The sequence below is a fragment of the Dama dama genome, chromosome X (genome assembly GCF_033118175.1).
Source record: "Dama dama isolate Ldn47 chromosome X, ASM3311817v1, whole genome shotgun sequence".
Taxonomy (NCBI): Eukaryota; Metazoa; Chordata; class Mammalia; order Artiodactyla; family Cervidae; genus Dama; species Dama dama.
The window spans coordinates 90,513,936-90,532,371 of record NC_083714.1 but is presented as its reverse complement, the minus strand read 5'-3'; the positions used below and the strand labels follow the sequence as shown (position 1 = coordinate 90,532,371).

Here is an 18,436-nt window from a genome sequence, read left to right as displayed (position 1 = left end):
TCCCTGTGGTAGGTTTAAAAAATTTAAAACAAATAAAGCTGTATTAACAATAATTGTAGGTTTAGAAAATATCTTATGTTGGAATCTAGTAAAGTCTGCTTTAGATAAGGAAGACAGTAGTGTACCTGTGTATTCCCCCTTCTTTAATTTTTTATTTGTAACTTTAGTGTGTGATGTGTTCGTTTGACTATGTCTTGTGTCTGTGGATTATAAGGAATACCTGTAATATGTTTAATAGAAAAAAATTGTAAAAATTGTTAAAAGTGTCTAGAAATATAGGCAGGGCCATTGTCTGTTTTAATAGAACTAGGAGTTTATGGTGGAGTTTTCTATATTTTTTAATACAAAAACTGAATATATAGAATCAGAGACTATATTAATGGGGTAAGGATGTAGGCAAAGAACTTGAATAAGAGCATATAATTCATTTTGTTGAGCAGAATGAAATTTAGTATAAAAGACTTTATATTTTTTAAGAGACCAGAATGAAGCTTTGGCGTTTTTAGTCCCATCTATATAAAAGAAATGTGAGAAATAATAAATTCAGTGTTTCTGAAGAAATTCCACAGCTTACCAGAAGGATAATGAAATGATATTTTTCCAAAATATTTTAGAAAAGCTAATTGGAAATCAGTAGAAGTTTGTAATGTGTTCTCAAATTGAGATTTATATGTAATAAAGTTTTATTAAAATATAAAGGAGATACAGAAAGCCTCTGACATAGGCATCAGAAGGGGGCAGAAAGAGTGCCCTCCTGCTAGTCTTTAGCCAGGTGTCATATAACTACTAGCAGTCTGCTAATTAGAGAAAGGAAATATCTCAAAACCGAAGAGAATAACACCAGGCCCCTCACACACAACATGTATTTTGAGATAACTTTGGCACCAGGTGAGTTGTCCCGGGCCACAAAATGATTGACATGAATCTTGAAGGAAGGCAGGTTTCCAAGCAAATACAGTTTCATTAACATAGCTTAAGAGAACATTTGTATGAGTAAAACATACTGGTTTGTCAAGTCGGTTCTGAGTCTTAGGCAGAACCGACTTGAAAGAATCTAGGGTAAGACAAACATTTCCATAAGAAAAATGCATTGGTTAACTCAGGGTTTGAGAATAGTTAACTTCAAGTGAAACCAGGTGTCATTATGGCAACACAGTATTTTAAGAGAAACCTCCTTTTAATTTTGTATACAGAAGGAAAGTTTGTTTCTTTCTAGTTTCCTTCCTGCTAGTTTGTTTCCTCCTGCCGCTTAAGAGAGAGAAAAATGTCTGACACTTACAGCCTATTTTTTTCCATTTGGAGACCCCTGGCCTTCCTGCCTGTTAAGTCAAACTATATTGGCCACGTAAAAGACCGAAAGTTTGTGGGAGCAGGGGCCCAAAAAGTCTGGTAGGTATTCTAGAGGGGACTGCTTGAGGGTAAAGGAGAAGTCATGTAGGGCTGGTATATCGATGGCAGCACTGCCGGATGTTGAGGGTTTGAGGGAAAAGGTGGAATTTGCCCTTGGTTTTTGTTGAAGGGGACCTGGGGGGGTCTCCTGCTTGGAGTTTTCAGGAATAGGTTTCCCTTCAATATCAAATTTGGATCTACACTCTGGCCCAGTGCATTTCTCTACAGTAGCAAGGGCAGATTTTTGGAAGTTTTTTTATTAGCTTTCTTAGGGCAGTCCGTTTTTAAATGGTACTATCTCCAGATGTAAAGCATCCTTCATTTTCTTTTCTTAAAGCAGCAACCATTTGAGCTAGCATTTGCATCTTTTGAGTTTCTGGTCTTAGATTGCGACAAGCCTTCAAATAATCAATAATAGTCCCTGTCTCATGAATTGGAGCTATAGCCTTTTGACATAGTTGATTTGCATTTTCATAAGCAAGTAATTTTTTAGTTGCCTTTTATCTTTTTGTCTGATTATAGTACGGGAAATAGCAATTTCTAATCTAGCTAAAAAATAAATAAGTGATGAAGTAAAGTAGAAAAGTGAGGGGGCTTTCCAGCCGATTGACCCATGTCTTAGTACTTACTGGCCTCAATAGGCCTTGGGGGTCACTCCATCCGAATCTGTCATGTGTACCAGCTCCCTGTTTCTGGGTGCCACTTGTTGGTCCTTTACTGGACCGGAACCTGGTGGTCCAGAGTCGACGATGAGAGAGTGAAAGAAGGAAAGAGGCTAATATTCCCTGGGTTACACAGCCAGCTTTCACACTCCAGGGAATCAGCCAGAAATAGACAGATAGAGAGTAAGAGAGAGAGAAAGAAAGACACAGGGACCAAAGCTCTGATGGAGCAAAGGTGTTTTAATCAACATTGTGTGGGCATATATACTGTCTTACAAGGTAGTTATTCTCAGCAAAGATAAAAATTAAAATTCCAGACTTACAAAACACAAGGCGATCCCTGTTAAAGAGAGAAGAGGGTACTTATCACCATAATGAGAAACTAACAAAGGAAATGCCTGGATTCCTCAGCCCCTGGAAAGGCTTGCCTCTCCTCTTAATTCCTCAGGAATTAATAAGGGCCAAAGGTTTCCTGACAGATCCAAAACAGCACACAGGAAGCCTCTTGTTAAATGCTTCCTGACGGATATTTAGTCGCAGCATGTAGGATCTAGTTCCCTAACCAGGGATTGAACCTGGGCCCCCTAAATTGGGAGCACAGAGTCTTCACCACTGGACCACCAGGGAAGTCCCTGGGTGCTTCTTATATAAAGAGATTAACTGCCCTGTATACATAAGAAGTAACTTAGAAAAACTGAAGATACAAGCTTTGCTTTCAGGGATATTATTATCATTTGGGAAAGGCAAAATAAACGAATGCTAAACATAATTATTCACAATAAGAAGATATAAACCAGCTGCCAGCTTATATTTCTGTATAGAATGCTTTATTTAGTTCTGAGAGGCTGCTAGACTAGCTAAGTCAGAGCATAGCTATTAGTTTTAGCATCCTGACAGACTGAGGGGAAGGTGGTAGCAGCTCTGATTTTCAGGGAATGTTATAATTTTCAAATTTGGATTTGTTGTTGTGGCTAGGGATAGTAAGGAAGAAACTAGATAAGGGGTTCTTAGTTGGGTTGTATGAGTTGATTTCCTGGAAAAGGAGGATGCTATATTTGATAGTGTTGGCACTCTGGAAGCTCATTTCTAAGTTATCTTGTCTTCTGAGGGTACCTTCATCTATGCCCTTAGTTTCCTCCTTCCCTGGCATTGGCCCCTTCACGTGGCTTGATTTACAAGAGTGTTTCTTTGGAATAATTAGAAGTAGGTATAAGTCATTCTAGAGGCTTCATGGAGGTGAGTTTTGAAAGATAAGGTTTGACAGAGAGGAGCAGCAGGACATTCTGGTTTGGTAACATGGCTTCATAAAGGTTTGGAGATAGAAATGAGTAGTGTGAAGGTAATTGGCCAGCAGGTTTTCTTTCTTTCTTTTTTGGGGTATTTATTTTATTTATTTATTTTTAGCTGTATCAGGTCTTAGTTGTGGTGCGTAGGCTTAGTTGCTTTGTGCCATGTGGGATTTTAGTTCCCTGACTGGGGCTTGAACCCACTTCCCTGCATTGGAAGGTGGATTCTATGGTGCATGGACTTATTTCTGGATTTTCTGTCCCGATCCATTGATCTATATTTTTATTTTTGTGCCAGTACCATACTATATTAATGACTGTAGCTCTGTAGTATAGTCTGAAGTCAGGGAGTCTGATTTCTCCAGCTCCCTTTTTCTTTATCAAGATTACTTTAGCTATTCAGGGTCTTTAATGTCGCCATACAAATTTTGAGATTTTTTTGTTGTTGTTGTTGTTCTAGTTCTGTGGAAAATGTCATTGGTTATTTGATAGGGATTGCATTGAATCTCCAGATTGCCTTGGGTAGTATAGTCATTTTGACAATATTGACTCTGGAAGGCAGATTTCTTTTTTCTTAAATTAATTAATTAATTTTAATTGGAGGCTAATTACAATATTGTAGTGGTTTTTGCCATACATTGACATGAATCAGCCATGGGTGTACGTGCCTCCCTCCCTATCCCATCCCTCAGGGTCATCCCAGTGTACCAGCCCTGAGCACCCTGTCTCATGCATTGAACCTAGACTGGCGATCTTTTTCACAAATGATAATATACAGGTTTCAGTGCTGTTATCTCAAATCATCCCACCCTTGCCTTCTCCCACAGAGGCCAAAAGACTGTTCTTTACATCTGTGTTTCCTGCTGTCTCGCATATAGGGTCATCATTACCATCTTTCTAAATTCCATATATATGCGTTAATATACTATATTGGTGTTTTTCTTTCTGGTTTACTTCACTCTGTTTTCATCCACTTCATTAGAACTGATTCAAATGAATTCTTTTTAATGGCTGAGTAATATTCCATTGTGTATATGTACCACAGCTTTCTTATCCATTCATCTGCCGATGGACATCTAAGTTGCTTCCATGTACTGGCTATTATAAACAGTGCTGTGATGAACCAATTGGGGTACATGTGTCTCTTTCAATTCTGGTTTCCTCAGTGTATATGCCCAACAGTGGGATTGCTGGGTTGTATGGCAGTTCTATTTCCAGTGTTTTAAGGAATCTCCACACTGTTCTCCATAGTGGCTGTACTAGTTTGCATTCCCACCAACAGTGTAAGAGGGTTCCCTTTTCTCCACACCCTCTCCAGCATTTATTGTTTGTAGACTTTTTGATAGCAGCCATTCTGACTGGCGTGAGATGGTACCTCACTGTGGTTTTGATTTGCATTTCTCTGATAATGAGTGATGTTGAGCATCTTTTCATGTGTTTGTCAGCCATTTGTATGTCTTCTTTGGAGAAATGTCTGTTTAGTTCTTTGGCCCATTTTTTTATTGGGTCCTTTATTTTTCTGGAATTGAGCTGCAGGAGCTGCTTGTATATTTTTGAGATTAATTTTTTGTCGGTTGCTTTGTTTGCTATTATTTTCTCCCATTCTGAAGGCTGTCTTTTCACCTTGCTTATAGTTTCCTTCATTGTGCAAAAGCTTTTAAGTTTAACTAGGTCCCATTTGTTTATTTTTGCTTTTATTTCCAATATTCTGGGAGGTGGGTCATAGAGGATCCTGCTGTGATTTATGTCAGAGAGTATTTTGCCTATGTTTTCCTCTAGGAGTTTTATAGTTTTTAGTCTTACGGTTAGATCTTTAATCCATTTTGAATTTATTTTTGTGTATGGTGTTAGAAAGTGTTCTAGTTTCATTCTTTTACAAGTGGTTGACCAGTTTTCCCAGCACCACTTGTTGAAGAGATTGTCTTTTCTCCATTGTATGTTCTTGCCTCCTTTGTCAAAGGTAAGCCTTGGGGCAAGGAAGCCCACATGCCACAGCTATTGAAGCCCTCTTTCTCTGGAGCCTGCATGCCTAGAGTCTTCTTCGGGATGAGAGACGCCACCACAGTGATAAGCCTGTGTGCTGCAACTAGAGAAGGCCCACACAAAGCATCAGAGACTCAGTGTGGCCGAAAATAATAAAGGAAAAGGATAAAGAGGCCAACTGAGAGACTGTTTTTGTGAGCTAGATGTAAAGTTACCAAAAGTTACCAAGGTCTGGAGTAGGGTGACAGTTGTGGAAAATGATAGGCAGGGTCAGACTTTAGAATTGCTGATAAAACATCAGTAGAACTTGATAAGAGAGGAAGTGTGTTGGAAAGACACTTTGTTGTTAAACCAGGCTTAAATTCTGACTTTGTCGCTTAAAATTATATGACCCTAAGGAAGTCACTTAACTTCTGTAGCTCAGAATAATTTCTGCTTTGTAGCGTTACTGGGAGGATTATAGATAAAATAACTAAAAATATCTGGCACATAATACCTGGAGCTCAATGAATAGAAGTTGCCTAATGACTGCTATTAATGATTGATTGGAAAAGATGTGTTGGGTGTAAGAAATTGATGAAGGAGACAGGAGGCTAAAATCATAAGCTGGGAAAGTGAGGATGGAGGTTGTATTGATAGTAACAAAAGGGAAATAAAAAAAGTTGAAGGATATTTCAGTATGATAGTGAAGTATAATTGTTGAATATCTGAATGGAAAAGCTCTTTAGGCAGCAGAACATGTAGTACAATTGTAGAGGGGCTAAGTCAGGGCGAGACATACAGGTTTGGATTTAGTCTAGATAAAGGCGATTCTTGAGAAAAGGAATGAAGAATTTTATAGAGGAATAAAAGCAGAGTGTTCAGAACGAAGTACTGAGTGATGCCAGTGGTTGAAGGTTAGTGGAAAGAATAACAGGCTACAGAAGTCAGACAGAAAAAAATGTGTCAAAGACTTGGGAGGTGAGAAGAAAGTCCAGTTTTAAACTGACAGAGAAAGAAGATTGTTAAATTTAATTATGAGGTTGAGCAGGTTGAAAAGAAACAGTGTTTGACCAGGAGAAAGAGCAGAGGTTTTATTAATAAACAGTCCTTGGGGGCTCCCTAAATTCCTGTATGAGATATACATAGTGTTACAGCATTTGGCGATACGGCGTCATCTCTTTCTGAAGGCAGAAGCTGTACTTCTTTTGTGTTCTCAAGGAATCTGCATAGTTCTTCATATGATGCTTTAAAATATTGAGTGACAAGGGAGCTCAAGGTTGTTGTGTGACATTCTGGATATTGAAATCACTTTCTTGGTTTTATTAGATTATGATGAGGATGACTATGATGCTGATTGTGAAGACATTGATTGCAAGTTGATGCCTCCTCCACCTCCACCTCCAGGACCAATGAAAAAGGATAAGGACCAGGATGCAATTGCTGGTGGTAAGTAGAGACTTACTTACTGTTATCTAAGGAGCAAGTTCTATTTCTGGTCTAGATTTTTGGCATGCTCATAGGGGTCTATTCAGATTAAGCGGCTAGGAAATGATACAACTTCTATAAGAGATTCATACAATTTTCAAATTTCAGTGTTAAAGGGAAACTTTAAAACATTTGACAACAGTATTTTAACATGGGCTCAAGAAAAAGTAGTTTAGGTTGATGTGGTTCTCAAATCTGACTGCCCATCATAGTCACCTCAAGTCTTCAAAAAATTGCAGGTTTCTGGCTCTCACCCCTGGAGAATCTGATCCAGAAGATCTGGGGTAGAGCCCAGGGATTTCACAGAATTTCCTCAAGTAATTTCTGATGCAACTGATCTGTACTGGTATTTGGAAACTACTTGTCTAGATGATTCTCTTTAAAAAATGATTAAATGAGAAGGCACCTAGAATGGGTATAAATCATTTACAGTCAGCTGTCAGATTCAGAGATTTCAAAGGCAGGGACTTTTCTCACCTATTCCTATGTCTGCAACTGTGGTAAGTAATCCTGTTCTAGGCTGGAAGGTTGGGGAAGAGCAGTATCTTTGATCTCTAGTGTTTTGAGGCTTATGTCAACCTAAATGTCTCCTAGTAGAGTTTTAAGCCCTTTCCTTTTTAGTGTGCAGGCTAAGTAGCATTTGGTAACTTTGTGTCTTAGATCTTGTTTTACTCTAAGTAATTTCATCATTACCCCGTGGGCTTAAATGTTTCCAGTTTATGAGTCCCTGAATCAGACATGATAAGGCCTGATTGGTATAAAAGTGTTATGTAATTTTTCTATTGGTCACATTTCTTTAACCTAATATAGAAAGTAGTAAATGTAGTAATAGTGTTTGTTTTCTCTTATCACAACCCCAGGGTACCAGGTACAAGGTGAGTTGTGGATGGTGGGAGATAATGAGTTGGAATGAGTTTTCCGGGTTGCATACCTTGTAATCTGGGTGCTTAGAACTGTATCCCCTGCCATTGAGCCATGCTTAAGCCTAGAGTGGGTGTTGGCTGAATTTGAGGAAATATGCTCACGGTTACATGCCAAAAGGGTTTCTCTTCCTTGTTGCAGTGTCTGAAGATGGAGAAGGCATCATCTTGCCCTCCATCATTGCCCCTTCCTCTTTGGCCTCAGAGAAAGTGGACTTCAGTAGTTCCTCTGACTCAGAATCTGAGATGGGACCTCAGGAAGCAACACAGACAGAATCTGAGGATGGAAAGCTGACCCTACCATTGGCTGGGATTATGCAGCACGATGCCACCAAGCTGTTGCCGAGTGTCACAGAACTTTTCCCAGAATTTCGTCCTGGGAAGGTACTTTTGGTGGGGAATGCCCACATTCCAAACCACTGCCCTCTTGTAAATACTGAGTTGTGTTGTTGAGATATTGAATATAGGATAAGCAGAAAGTAAAGGTTTCCTTATTCAGTGATATTGTATTGGGTCTTTTTTAAAGGTTTATGCCTTGATCATATTAATACATGTGATTTATATAGTTCTCATTAGGAATTGTCCTTTCCATCTTAAAGGAACTAGTCCAAATTATTAAGGAATACTTTACTTTCTTGGTTGGTATTGTAAATCTGAGTTTGGCATTTCTTGATCCCTCCCTCACAGTTGAGTAGACTTCTCAAAGGAGTTCTAGCTCAGAGCTACTGTCTTCCTATCTGACATTGGGTCTCTTACACAGAAACATGTTTTGTGTTTTAGGTGTTGCGCTTCCTACGTCTTTTTGGACCAGGAAAGAATGTCCCATCTGTTTGGCGCAGTGCTCGGAGAAAGAGGAAGAAGAAACACCGTGAACTGATACAGGAAGAGCAGATCCAGGAGACGGAGTGCTCAGTAGAATCAGAAGTCAACCAGAAATCTTTGTGGAACTATGACTATGCCCCACCACCACCTCCAGAGCAGTGTCTCTCTGATGATGAAGTAGGCAAAATAGAGATCTGGAATTAAGACCCAGGAGGGCAACAAATGAGTTCTTCCTAGCTTATGTCTAAATTGAAAGTAACACCTTAGTGTCCCGTGCCGATTATCATTAAGTAATCATGATTTCAGCCCCAGTAGCTGTCCCTTCCCTGTTGTATTAGAGAAGTATTGTGGGCAGGCAGATGGTGATATACTGGTGAATAGGAAAGTTGAATGATAGGCAGAGTGTGCCATGATATACCTCCATTGTTTGCATTTTAACCCCAGTCCTGTTCAAGAATCATCCTTATGGCTCCTCTAAGTTCCCCCTCCTGCCTGTTGACTCCCTATAGCCTCAGGGCATCTGGAATCAGGATGTCTACCTCCCCTTCTACTTTGTTCTGTTACAGATCACAATGATGGCACCTGTGGAATCCAAGTTTTCCCAGTCAACTGGAGATACAGATAAAGTGACAGACACCAAACCAAGAGTGGCTGAGTGGCGTTATGGGCCTGCTCGACTGTGGTATGATATGCTGGGTGTCCCTGAAGATGGCAGTGGGTTTGACTATGGCTTCAAACTAAGAAAGATGGAACAGGAACCTGTGATGAAATGTAGAATGATGGACGTAAGCAACACGGTATGTAAGAAAGGAATCACTGTGCCCAGAGCCCTATCAGTATTACTTTACAATTTGGGAGACACTGAGTAGGATTTCTTTGGTGGGAGACTGAGGTGTCTAAACCTTTTGTTTGGTGTGGTATATCACCCTGGCAACTTGGCCCTATTGCAAGGATTCTTGTTTGTGAAGTGAGTGTTGTGCCAGACTAGGAGTGGGAGGAGGCAGATACTCCTTCATTATCAGGTGTGTCTCTCAAGTCAGGACCACATTTGATGTATCTGATGTATCTGTTGTGGGATTTGGAGTGGGAACTCTGACCAGTGACCATTCAGGGATTTGTTGTTCTTCCCCTACTTCTGTAGGAATACGGGATACCTGAGGAAAGCAGTGGCACTGATCTTCTGGCCGATGAAAACTTCCTGATGGTGACACAACTGCATTGGGAGGATGATATCATATGGGATGGGGAGGATGTCAAACACAAAGGGACAAAACCACAGCGTGCTAGCCTGGCAGGCTGGCTTCCTTCCAGCATGACTAGGAATGCCATGGCTTACAATGTTCAACAAGGTTTGCATCTGTGCCCACTGTGTCCAGCACACTGTCCTTCACCTCAGTCATCCTAAGTAAGCTTAGCTGTGATCTTTGCTGCTGAGGGACAGTGAAATGTTTTGGATCTGAGCCTTGATTCTATTCTGTGATTTTTTAACACTATTAATGAGCTAGGATGGACTCTGATTTCTCATTAGAAAAATGTGAAAAGTACTTTGAAGTTAAAAATATTTCTGAGATATAATAATGGTTTTATCTTTATAGTCTACTTTTGTTTCCAAAGACCCCTTTATCATTCTAGAATTTGCTTTTTCCCTCCTTAACTACACATGCACACACACAAAAAGGTATGCTATGCTTAATGTAGAAAACTTTGAAAATATAGTGCAGTGTCAAAAATAACTGGTAATTCTAGAGACAGTCAGCTGTACCTTTTTGGTGTATTATGCTTTCAGTGTTCTATCTTGTATGTGTATGTAGCTGAGCTTATTCCTAGAGGTACAGTTTTACGTGTTGTGCTTTTTACTTAACATTATTTTATGTCATTTAAAATTCTTCATAAAAATGTTTAATGACATGGGAAACTCATTTTAAATGGAAAAAAAAGCCCAGATATGAAGTGGCATATTTAATATCCTGTTTGCATAAGTGAAAAAAAGCACACTATATAAACAGAAAATTTACTGAAAGGGAAAATACCATGGGATTCACAGTGGTTCTTTCTAGTTTGTAAGATCACAGATAGCTGTGCAATATTCTTTATATCTTTTCTGTCTTTTCTAAATTTTCTTGTGTTAATCTGGATTTCTTTTGTAATTCACTGGAAAACCAAAAATGTCTTATTTTTTAAATATAAGATAATTTATTGGTTACATAGTAGTCATATATGGATATCTTCATAATTTTTAGTTGTTGTATTTTAAATATACTTTGTTACATTTGTTGTTAGCATATCTTACCGTATTATTTATTACCATAGTTCATTTAATCAGTCTGATGTTAAATATTTGGTTGTTTAAATTTTGACTATTATAAAAAATACTGCAGTGAACATTTTTGTCTGCAACATTTTTTAAAAGTGAGAAATACACTGTTGCAGTAGGTTCCTTTTCAGTAGCTACATGAGTAACTACTAGCATTTACTCCTTTTCCCTTTGCTAGAATTGAAGGGAGCATGAAATGTTTTGTTTATTCTTTCCTCGTGTTTTGACTAGGTTTTGCAGCAACGCTGGATGATGACAAGCCTTGGTACTCCATTTTTCCCATTGACAATGAGGAGCTGGTATACGGACGTTGGGAGGACAATATCATTTGGGATGCTCAGGCCATGCCCCGGTTCTTGGAGCCTCCTATTTTGACACTTGATCCCAATGATGAGAACCTCATTTTGGGTATGGTACTGGCTGGGTCAGTGTTCCTTCTCCATAACTGATAGCTTGCTGTCCTAATGTCAGCGGGCAGGAGGAAATCAGAAGGGTTGGGAAGGTCAAGACTGGAAGCTTCTAGATAGCAGTTTGAGACAGCAAAGTTGTGGCTGTCAGTTTCTAATATTGTGTATTGTTTTAGGGAAAACTCATAACGTAGAAATGTTGGAAAGTAGTGCCTTGGAGATGTCAGGAGTGTAGTTTGATTGGTTGGGTTAGAAGTGGTCTTGGGGGAGATGAAAATCTGGTTAGGAATTGCAAAGGTGTCAGTAGGAAAGGTGAATCTTCAGGGATAACAACTCCAGGGTAACTTGTTTCCTTCTTAGAAATTCCGGATGAGAAGGAAGAGGCTACTTCGAACTCTCCCTCCAAGGAGAGTAAGAAGGAATCATCTCTGAAAAAGAGTCGAATTCTGTTAGGGAAAACAGGAGTCATCAAGGAGGAACCACAGCAGGTCTGTGAAGGGAAAAGGGATTTGGTGTTTAGAAGAACAAAGAAAGGTAATGAAGAAGGGTAGTCTGACTAAGGTTTATTTGATAACTTGTCATTAGAACATGTCTCAACCAGAAGTGAAAGATCCATGGAATCTCTCCAACGATGAATATTACTACCCTAAGCAACAAGGTCTTCGAGGCACCTTTGGAGGAAATATTATTCAGGTAAAATTAGCATTTTTTTCTGTGGTGAATAGGAACCACTGCTTTGTTTTGGTGTAGACATGAGTAAATCTTGCTTTGACTGGAGTTCAATTTGAACCCTTATATTTCTATCTTAGCATTCAATTCCTGCTGTGGAATTACGGCAGCCCTTCTTTCCTACACACATGGGGCCCATCAAACTCCGGCAGTTCCATCGCCCACCTCTGAAGAAGTACTCTTTTGGGGCACTATCTCAGCCAGGTCCGCACTCAGTCCAGCCCTTGCTAAAGCACATCAAAAAGAAGGCAAAGGTATGATTGAATCTTGGTTAGGAAAAAAAAAGCTATAAAAGGCATTGGAATACCAATGGGTGAGATGGACTGGATATTAGATACTTTAAGGAAATTGTCCATTTTCTTAGAAGTGATAAAATATTATTGTGGTTATTTAGGCGAACATCCTTATTCTTGGGAGATGCATGTGAAAATACAGTAAAATGTGTCATGATAACTGCAACTTTAAAAAATGGTTCATGGACTACCCTGGTGGTCCAGTAGTTAAGAATCCACCTGCCAATGCAGGGGACGTGGGTTCAATCCCTGGTCTGGAAAGATCCCATATCCCACAGAGCTGCTAAGCCTGTGCACAACTACTGAAGCCTGCGTGTTCTAGGGCCAGTGTTCTGCAACAGGAAAAGTCACCCACAATGAGAAGCCCACACACCACAGTGAAGGAGTAGTCCCCACTCACTGTAGCTAGAGAAAGGCTGTGCACAGCAACCAAGACCCAGCTCAGCCAAAAATAAAAAAAAGGAGAAAGGTTTCAGCAAAATCTATTGATATAGCTAAAACAAATATGCTAAAATATAAAGTAATATATAAGTGGTGGGATAATAAGTGTTCATAGTTTTGACTTTATGCATAAACATTTTTGCAATAAAATAGAAAAAAAAGCAAGTAAAAGTTTTTGATGTCTCAATGAACAATATCACTGTGTGTAATTATTGTCCTGTCAGTAGCTGTACTGTATTCTCCTTGTTCTTGGCAGATGAGAGAACAAGAGAGGCAAGCTTCAGGTGGTGGAGAGATGTTTTTCATGCGCACACCTCAAGACCTCACAGGCAAAGATGGAGATCTTATTCTTGCAGAATATAGTGAGGAAAATGGACCGTTAATGATGCAAGTTGGCATGGCAACCAAGATAAAAAACTACTATAAGCGGGTGAGTCTTCTCAGAAAAATCTTTGTTGTTAATAAATAATTGTAGTTAAATATCCAGTGACCATAAGTGAACATATATATATATATTTTAATATTAGAAATTTACTGGGAGAAAGGAATGGTATCTGTTTTGCAGTTAGTAATATTAGTAGAATGCTATGCTCATGGAATGTTTTATTTAGGCTTATTGATTATATTCTGGGATAGTAACTTGGTCTGTTGCATTCCTTATAGAAACCCGGAAAAGATCCTGGAGCCCCAGATTGTAAATATGGAGAAACTGTTTACTGCCATACATCTCCTTTTCTAGGCTCACTCCATCCTGGACAGTTGCTGCAGGTGAGGAATTATTTCCTGCTATATCTTTTTCCTAAGGAAATTGACAGATGAGCTAGTCAGCCCAGAAAGAACCAATTCTATTTGATTAAGATACTGTTTAACTAAAGTATGGGAAAGAACAATATAAGTTAAAAATCGTTATAATCCAAAAATTTGTTTTTGCATCTTTTTATTAAAACTGGCTCCTAATTATGTTATTCTATAAGTTAAATTTTAAATAGTCTTTTGGAAATACATAGTGGTAAGAAGTCCAGAAACATCTGGGTGGCATAGGGAAGTCAACTGAATTAATAATTTACTATAGTTAATTTATGAATGTTTCATTTGTATGTGTAAGATTGGTGTGTTTCGATTATATTAGTTATGGTCATTTTGAGTATTGAACCACACCCCAGCTATAGTGAAATGGTTTTTCCCCTCTCTGTTCTGATGGGTATGGAAATACCTTCTGGTAACCTGGCTTTTACATACTTTGTTAAGGGAAGGTATAGAGGTCCACAAATGATGTGAGGAAATCTTTAGCACTCTACTACCTTGTTTCCTCCCTCAACCCCTCCCCAGTTTATTTCCCTTGGCAATCTTAACCAATTTAACTGTTCTTGTACCTAGTTTATCCCATTGTTTCTATTGCTTATTCTCTTAAAGCATCTACAAAGCACATTTTTTTTAATCCTTTGCATCTGTAATCCATTTCCACCAGATTTTGAGTTATCACCTTCATACTGTTCCTAGAGTTCCTGTCCCTATAACTTTCTGTTGAAGTTTTCTACCAGTTCCTACCCTTTTGTGGCTACTTTTGTAGTCTCTCAGATATCCTTTTTCATCTTCCCCTGTGACTCTTTCCACATTATAATGTTCTTTCCACACCTATGTATTGAAGATCCTCCCTCTTTCTGTCTACTTCTCTGATTTTTTTGAGAAGTCTTTCCTTAAAATCTTAATGACAGGTTCTTAATGACAGTTTGATCCTCATCTGGCTGCCACTTAAACAAGCTCAAATGTTTCCGTCCTGCATCTTTAGTTTGTCTTTTTTAAGCATAGTTTCTAATTGATTAGTTGTTTTTTAATTAATTTACTTAACAAATGTTTTGATTTCACATATTATGTCAGGGGCTCTGCTGGGGTCCAGGATAAGCAGTATGGTACTTTTTAGATTATAAAGTGATTTTCAGATGTAATCTTCATGGTAATCCTGTGAGTATAGGAGTTTTAAGTATCTCCATTTTGTAGATGAGGAAAATTGAGCTCATAGATACTGAGTGACTTATCTGACATCATACAGTGAGCTAGCACAGCCAGTGTCATCTATAGTGTCAAATCCTATAATTTCCCCACTACTGACTCTTAAAGGTGACCAATGGGTAAAAAATTATCTGTCTAATCCCATTTGATATTCCATATTTTATGTTAATTGATAGACCTTAGATGGTATAATGGGGATGGAGAGCCAACAAGCTTGATTTTCTGTTCTCATGAGTTTACTTAATTTCCAGGGCTTCTCTTTATATTACTTTTGTGTTTTTATTTTTGTTAGGCATTTGAGAACAACCTTTTTCGTGCTCCAATTTATCTTCATAAGATGCCAGAAACTGACTTCCTTATCATTCGCACAAGACAAGGTTACTATATTCGGGAATTAGTGGATATTTTTGTGGTTGGCCAGCAGTGCCCTTTGTTTGAAGTTCCTGGGCCCAACTCCAAAAGGGCCAATACTCATATTCGAGACTTTCTCCAGGTAAGAACGGGAGGATAGGGAGGGGGTCTGGATGTACATAAAAAGATATTTGGATTTGGGGCCATATCAGGGAAGATAAAGCATATCATGGGCTTAGCAGGGGAAGGGGCCCTGGTGAGGAATTTTATCCTTATTTTGCCAAATAAAAAAAATTTGGTATGTTGAGCAGGTTTTTATTTATCGCCTGTTCTGGAAGAGTAAAGATCGCCCACGGCGGATCCGAATGGAAGATATAAAAAAAGCCTTTCCTTCTCATTCAGAAAGCAGCATCCGGAAGAGGCTAAAGCTCTGCGCTGACTTCAAACGCACAGGTCATCAGTTGTGACTGATTATATGTTCTCTCTGCCTCTTTCCAAGAAAGGATTAAGGCTTCCAGTTAAAGGATAAGCATACAACTAATAAAATAGAAAAAAAAAAATTGAAGTCATCAAAAGGAGGTAGCAAATCTTCTAATTATGGAGGCTCTGATTGCTAATTTAATTTTGCCTGTCAGGAAATTCTGTGTGATTGTTGATGTCTTAGACATAGGAAACCTAGCAGCAGGATTTTTCTTGGCCAGACATTCAGACTGGCTAAGCCTGATACTTTCTGGGACATTGCCTGGTTCAGTCTTGGTTTGCTGTCCCTGTTAATGGCAGTGAAAGGGCCTTTCGAATTCCGAATGGTCTCATTTTCTCTTATCTTTTCTAGGCATGGATTCAAACTGGTGGGTGCTGAAGTCTGATTTTCGTTTACCAACTGAAGAGGAGATCAGGGCTATGGTGTCTCCAGAGCAGTGCTGTGCTTATTACAGCATGATAGCTGCAGAGCAGCGACTGAAGGTGAACACTTTCCTTTTAGGCACCACCTATGCCTGTGGGTGTTTTTCAGAGAGATGAGGGTGAAGAACTTTTCTCACTAGCTTAGGAATGATGCATACTAGATTATTACTAATTATTTCAAAAGTCAAACTGTGTAAGGTACTCCGTGTATACCCATTCTGGGGTAAACTACATTGTAGATAAATACCAGTGGAAAGGCTTAGTGAGGGACTTAGGGAATATTGTTTTGCTTTTGAAAATGGTTGCTCATTCATTTGGGTGATGGCTTTAATCTCTATTCTTTGTAAGACAGGTGTATAAGCAAGGAAAGCACTTCTTAGTTGTTTTCCACAGCCTTCCAGGTGGGCAGAGATGCTGATTGTGCTGGACGTGTGGTTTGGAGAAGCATAATGTCCTTATTAGGCCAAAATAGGAAAGATCTAGCTGGGGTGGGACAGCACAGTTGTCTCCCACTGAGTTAATGAGCATCTCTATTCAGCTTCCTCATGGGCCTTAACTATCCACATATGTTAGCTTAAGGATGTAGAGTGGTGATAGGTATACCTAAGACTTTACAGATTCCATTCTCTATGCAAAACTGTGCGTTGGTGTTCTGTACTTGGTATTTGGTGAAACTTGTGCTTTGCATTTTCCAATTTATCGATTGACTTACACACGGATTTGTCCTCTTCCAGGATGCTGGCTATGGTGAGAAGTCCTTTTTTGCTCCAGAAGAGGAAAATGAGGAAGATTTCCAGATGAAGATTGATGATGAGGTGAGATTTTAATCTTTATTAGTATATCCCATTTATCCTTAAAAAAAAACAGGCTTATTGAGATGATTGACATACAGTAAATGGCACATGTTTAAAATGTACTATTTGGTACGTTTTGATGCATGTTTATACCTGTGAAATTGTCATGACAAGATAATGAGTGTATCTGTCACCTCCACAAGTTTGTGCCTCTTTAAAATCCCTTTCTCCCCTCTCCTCCTTTCTCTCTAACCCTCCCTGTCCCCTGACACCCACTGATCTGCTTTCTGTCACAGATCAGTTTGTATTTTTTAGAGTTTTAGATAAGTGAAATCATACAGTTATATGTACTCTTTTTTTAAATTGTGGTAAAATACATGTAACATAAAATTTATCACCTTAAACCTTTATGTGTGTAGTCAATAGTGTTAAAGTACATTCACACTGTTCAGCCAATCTCCAGAACTCTTTTCATCTTGCAAAACTGAAACTTGATTACTCATTAAGTAGTAATTCCCCTTTTTTCCCTCCCCCAGTCCCCGGCAACCACCCTTCTACTTTCTGTCCCTATGAATTTTACTACTCTAGGTAGTTCGCCTAAGTGGAATCATACAATATTTGTTTTTATGTCACTGATTTATTTCATTTGGCATAATATTCTTAATACTCATTCATATTGTAGCATATGTCAGAATTTCTTTCCTCTTTTACGCTGAGTAATATTCTCGGGTATATATGTACACACACACAAACCATGGAATATTGTTTTGGTTATCCATTTGTCCATTGATGGACATTTGTATTATTTCCATGTCTTTTTTTTTTTAATTTCCATGTCTTGGCTGTTGTGAATAGTGCCGCTGTGAACAGGGGCATGCAAATATCTCTTCAAAACCCTGCTTTCAATTCTTTTGCATATCTACCCAGAAATGGAATTACTGGATCACATGGTGGTTCTATTTTCAGTGTTTTGAGGAGCCCCCATAATGTTTTCCAAAGCATCTGCACTGTTTTACATCTTATCAATGATGTATAAGGGTTCCAGTTTCCTCACACTTTAACCAGCATTTGTTATTTATTGTTTTTTTAAAAGTAGTCATCTCAGTGGGTGTGAGGTGATATCTTGGTGGTGTTTCAATTTGCATTTCCCTGATAGTTAGAATCTTTTCATGTGCTTGTTGGCTGTTTGTATGTCTTATTTTGAGAAACGTGTATTCAAGTCCTTTGCCCATTTTTGAATTGGGTTGTTTGTTTTTGTGATTGAGTTAGTTGTAGGAGTTACATATTCTAGGTATTAACATCTTTTCAGGTGTTTGTTATGCAAATACTTACTCTCATTCTGTAGGTTGCCTTTCACTTTGTTGTGTCCTTTGATGCAGAGAAATTTTACATTTTGATGTAGGCTAGTACAGTTTACCTAATTTTACTTTTGTCCCTGTGCTCTTGGTTCCACATCCAAGAAATCAATGCCAAATCCAGCGTGAGGAAGCTTTTTCTCTGTTTTTTTTCTTCTAAGAGTTTTACATTTTTAGTTCTTACATTTCAGTCTTTCTCATTTTGAATTAATTTTTGTATATGGTGTAAAGTAAAGGTCCATCTTTATTATTTTGTATGTGAGTATTCTGTTTTCCCAGTACCATTTGTTAAAAGTATACATTCTTTCTT

General features: G+C 38.6%; 1 protein-coding gene across 8 annotated transcripts in view; it reads left to right on the top strand.

The window, feature by feature from the left end:
• TAF1 (TATA-box binding protein associated factor 1) overlaps nucleotides 1-18,436 on the top strand; it is an 83,279-nt gene that overhangs the window by 5,048 nt on the left and 59,795 nt on the right. For 6 of the 8 annotated variants that reach the window (XR_009692002.1, XM_061136996.1, XM_061136993.1 and 3 more), the window contains exons 4-18: nucleotides 6,629-6,748; nucleotides 7,850-8,091; nucleotides 8,488-8,706; nucleotides 9,096-9,326; nucleotides 9,671-9,878; nucleotides 11,075-11,251; nucleotides 11,611-11,738; nucleotides 11,836-11,943; nucleotides 12,060-12,233; nucleotides 12,970-13,143; nucleotides 13,377-13,481; nucleotides 15,016-15,216; nucleotides 15,386-15,527; nucleotides 15,907-16,037; nucleotides 16,712-16,792. Coding sequence is in view for 7 of the 8 variants with exons in the window: in XM_061136996.1 (XP_060992979.1) it covers nucleotides 6,629-6,748; nucleotides 7,850-8,091; nucleotides 8,488-8,706; nucleotides 9,096-9,326; nucleotides 9,671-9,878; nucleotides 11,075-11,251; nucleotides 11,611-11,738; nucleotides 11,836-11,943; nucleotides 12,060-12,233; nucleotides 12,970-13,143; nucleotides 13,377-13,481; nucleotides 15,016-15,216; nucleotides 15,386-15,527; nucleotides 15,907-16,037; nucleotides 16,712-16,792 (2,441 nt within the window). In the remaining variant the exon portion in view is untranslated. The remainder of the gene's footprint in view (nucleotides 1-6,628; nucleotides 6,749-7,849; nucleotides 8,092-8,487; nucleotides 8,707-9,095; nucleotides 9,327-9,670; nucleotides 9,879-11,074; nucleotides 11,252-11,610; nucleotides 11,739-11,835; nucleotides 11,944-12,059; nucleotides 12,234-12,969; nucleotides 13,144-13,376; nucleotides 13,482-15,015; nucleotides 15,217-15,385; nucleotides 15,528-15,906; nucleotides 16,038-16,711; nucleotides 16,793-18,436) is intronic. The other 2 variants (XM_061136994.1, XM_061136998.1) reach the window with 1 other exon arrangement.